Genomic DNA, 2,840 nt, shown 5'->3' with positions numbered 1-2,840 from the left:
TGCACTCCAGCCTGGATGACAGAATAAGACCCTGTCCGAAAATAAATAAATAAATAAGGAAGGGAAAAACCCTGTATAGCATATGTCTACTACATCTGAATTGCCAAGCAGCATAATTTGGGGTCAAAAAAAAGATTAAAATAAACTTTTCTCGGTATTTCAGTTTTGAATTCAACAGTTTCATTTTACTCAAATCCACTCTTACTATTGGAACGCTTTGTTATAATGAGTCAGCGCCAGCCATTAGTGTGAGGGGAGCTTGCTGAGAGTGAGGGGTTAAGGAGGAAGAGAAGAGAAGCACAGTTATTGTCAAGTCTTGATATTTGCATAAATTCCTATGCATAAGTTATGCATAAAACCCCAGACAGGCAACACAGAGCCCATCTGTCTATATTTTCTTATGAACATCCATTACATGCGTAAATACCTTTTTTTTTTTCTGAGATGGAGTATTGCTCTGTCACCCAGGCTGGAGTGCAAAGGTGCAATCTTGGCTCACTGCAACCTCCACCTCCCAGGTTCAAGTGATTCTCCTGCCTCAGCCTCCCCAGTAGCTGGGATTACAGCTGCGTGCCACCACGCCTGGCTAATTTTTGTATTTTTAGTAGAGGCAGGGTTTCACCGTGTTGGTCAGGCTGATCTCAAACTCCTGACCTCAGGTGATCCGCCTGCCTCGGCCCCCCAAAATGCTATTACAGGCGTGAGCCACTGCACCCGGCCACATGCGTAAGTATCTTATTATTGCTGTTAAAGGACAATGTTTTGACTTTCCACTTGCTTCCGAGTGTGTTCTGAAGCTTAATTAAATATTCAAAGTGGCCGGTGCAGTGGGTCATACTGGGAGGCTGAGGTCGGAGAATCACTTGAGGCCAGGAGTTCAAGACTAGCCTGGACAACACGGTGAAACCCTCATCTCTACTAAAAATACAAAAATTAAGCGGACGTGCTGGCAGCGCCTGTAATCCCAACTACTCAGGAGACTGAGACAGGAGAATCGCTTGAACCTGGGAGGCAGATGTTGTAGTAAGCCAAGATCGTGCCACTGCACTCCAGCCTAGGTGACAGAGCAAGACTCCATCTCAAAAAGAAAAAAAGAAAGAAAAGAAAAGAAAAAGAAAGAAAAGAAAAGAAAAAGAAAGAAAAGAAAAGAAAAAAGAAAAAGGCAATCTAGCCCCCAGGCAAGAAGGAGGTCTGCTTTGGGAAAGGACTGTTACTGTCTTTGTTTAAACTATAAACTAAGTTTCTCTCAGAGTTAGTTCAGCCTATGCCCAGGAATGAACAAGGACAGCCTGGAGGTTAGAAGCAAGATGGAGTCAGTTAAGTGAGATCTCTTTCACTGTCTCAGTCTTAATTTTGCAAAGGCGGTTTCAAGTATGGTGGCGCATACCTGTGATCCCAGCTACTTGGGAGGCTGAGGCGCAAGAATCACTTGAACCTGGGATGCAGAGGTTGCAGTGAGCTGAGATCACACCACTGCACTCTAGCCTGGGTGACAGTGAGACTGTCTCAAAAAAAAAAAAAAAAAAAATTCAAAGTGCGTAAGTACTTACGAATCGAGACGAAAATTCTGACCAGTGTTGAAGAAAAATAAATTGCATGTCTCAATTTTGAACAAGTTGACTTTCATACAAATATTTCACATTCCATAGCATTTTATTTTTATTTTTTGAGATGGAGTCTCACTCTGTCACCCAGGCTGGAGTGCACTGGTGTGATCTCGGCTCACCGCAACCTCCGTCTCCCAGGTTCAAGGCATTCTCTTGCCTCAGCCTCCTGAGTAGCTGAGATTACAGGCACGTGCCACCATGCCTGGCTAATTTTTGTATTTTTAGTAGAGATGGGGTTTCACCATCTTGGTCAGGCTGGTCTCGAACTCCTGACCTTGTGATCCACCCACCTCGGCCTCCTAAAGTTCTGGGATTACAGCCGTAAGCCACCACGCCCAGCCTACTTTTTTTTTTTTTTTTTAATTGAGACGTAGTCTTGCTTGGTCACCCAGGCTGCAGTGCAGTGGCCCAATCTCAGCTCACTGCAACCTCAACCTCCCAGGTTCAAGTGATCCTTTCACCTCAGCCTCCCAAGTACCTGGGACTACAGGCATATGCCACCACTCCTGGTTAATTTTTGTATTTTTAGTAGAGATGGGGTTTTACCATGTTGGCCAGGCTGGTTTCAAACTCCTGGCCTCAAGTCTTCCCTCTACCTTGGCCTCCCAAAGTGCTAGGATTAGCAGGACACTTTGAATATTTAAATAAGCTACAGAACACACTCAAAAAGTGAGTGGAAAGCCAGGACATTGTCCTTTAATCGTAATAAGATATTCACACATGTGACCAGATGTGGTGGCTCACACCTATAATCTCAGCCCTTTGGGAGGCCAAGGCGGGCAAACCACCTGAGGTCAGGAGTTCGAGACCAGCCTAGCCAATATGGCAAAACCCCGTCTCTACTAAAAACACAAAAATTGGCTGGGCCTGGTGGTGCATAACTGTAATCGCAACTACTCTACTCAGGAGCTTGACGCAGAAGAATCACTTAAACCCAGGAGGCGGAGATTGCAGTGAGCCGAGATCCCACCACTGCACTCCAGCCTGGGCGACAGAGCGAGACTCCGTCTCAAATAAATAAATAAATAACTTAGTGTGAATATCTGATTATCAGATTGTATCTGATTATATTTAAGAAGAATGGGCCGTGCACAGTGGTTCAAGCCCGTAATCCTAGCACTTTGGGAGGCTGAGGCGGGTGGATCACAAGGTCAGGAGTTTGAGACCAGCCTGGCCAGGTCTGGTTTTTTTTTTTTTACAGACCATTGTAAAAATACAAACATTAGCTGGGCA

At 45.0% G+C, this 2,840-nt stretch overlaps 1 protein-coding gene across 1 annotated transcript in view; it reads left to right on the top strand.

The window, feature by feature from the left end:
• The window catches only part of CALR3 (calreticulin 3), a 98,301-nt gene that overhangs the window by 10,113 nt on the left and 85,348 nt on the right, over positions 1-2,840 (top strand). Inside the window, exon 4 of the mRNA XM_011990980.1 lies at positions 1,362-1,371. Coding sequence (XP_011846370.1) covers positions 1,362-1,371 — 10 coding nt within the window. The remainder of the gene's footprint in view (positions 1-1,361; positions 1,372-2,840) is intronic.

Source organism: Mandrillus leucophaeus, unplaced genomic scaffold, assembly GCF_000951045.1.
Source record: "Mandrillus leucophaeus isolate KB7577 unplaced genomic scaffold, Mleu.le_1.0 Scaffold11, whole genome shotgun sequence".
NCBI lineage: Eukaryota > Metazoa > Chordata > Mammalia > Primates > Cercopithecidae > Mandrillus > Mandrillus leucophaeus.
The sequence above is the reverse complement of the archived record's forward strand: the minus strand, read 5'-3'. Positions and strand labels throughout refer to the sequence as shown.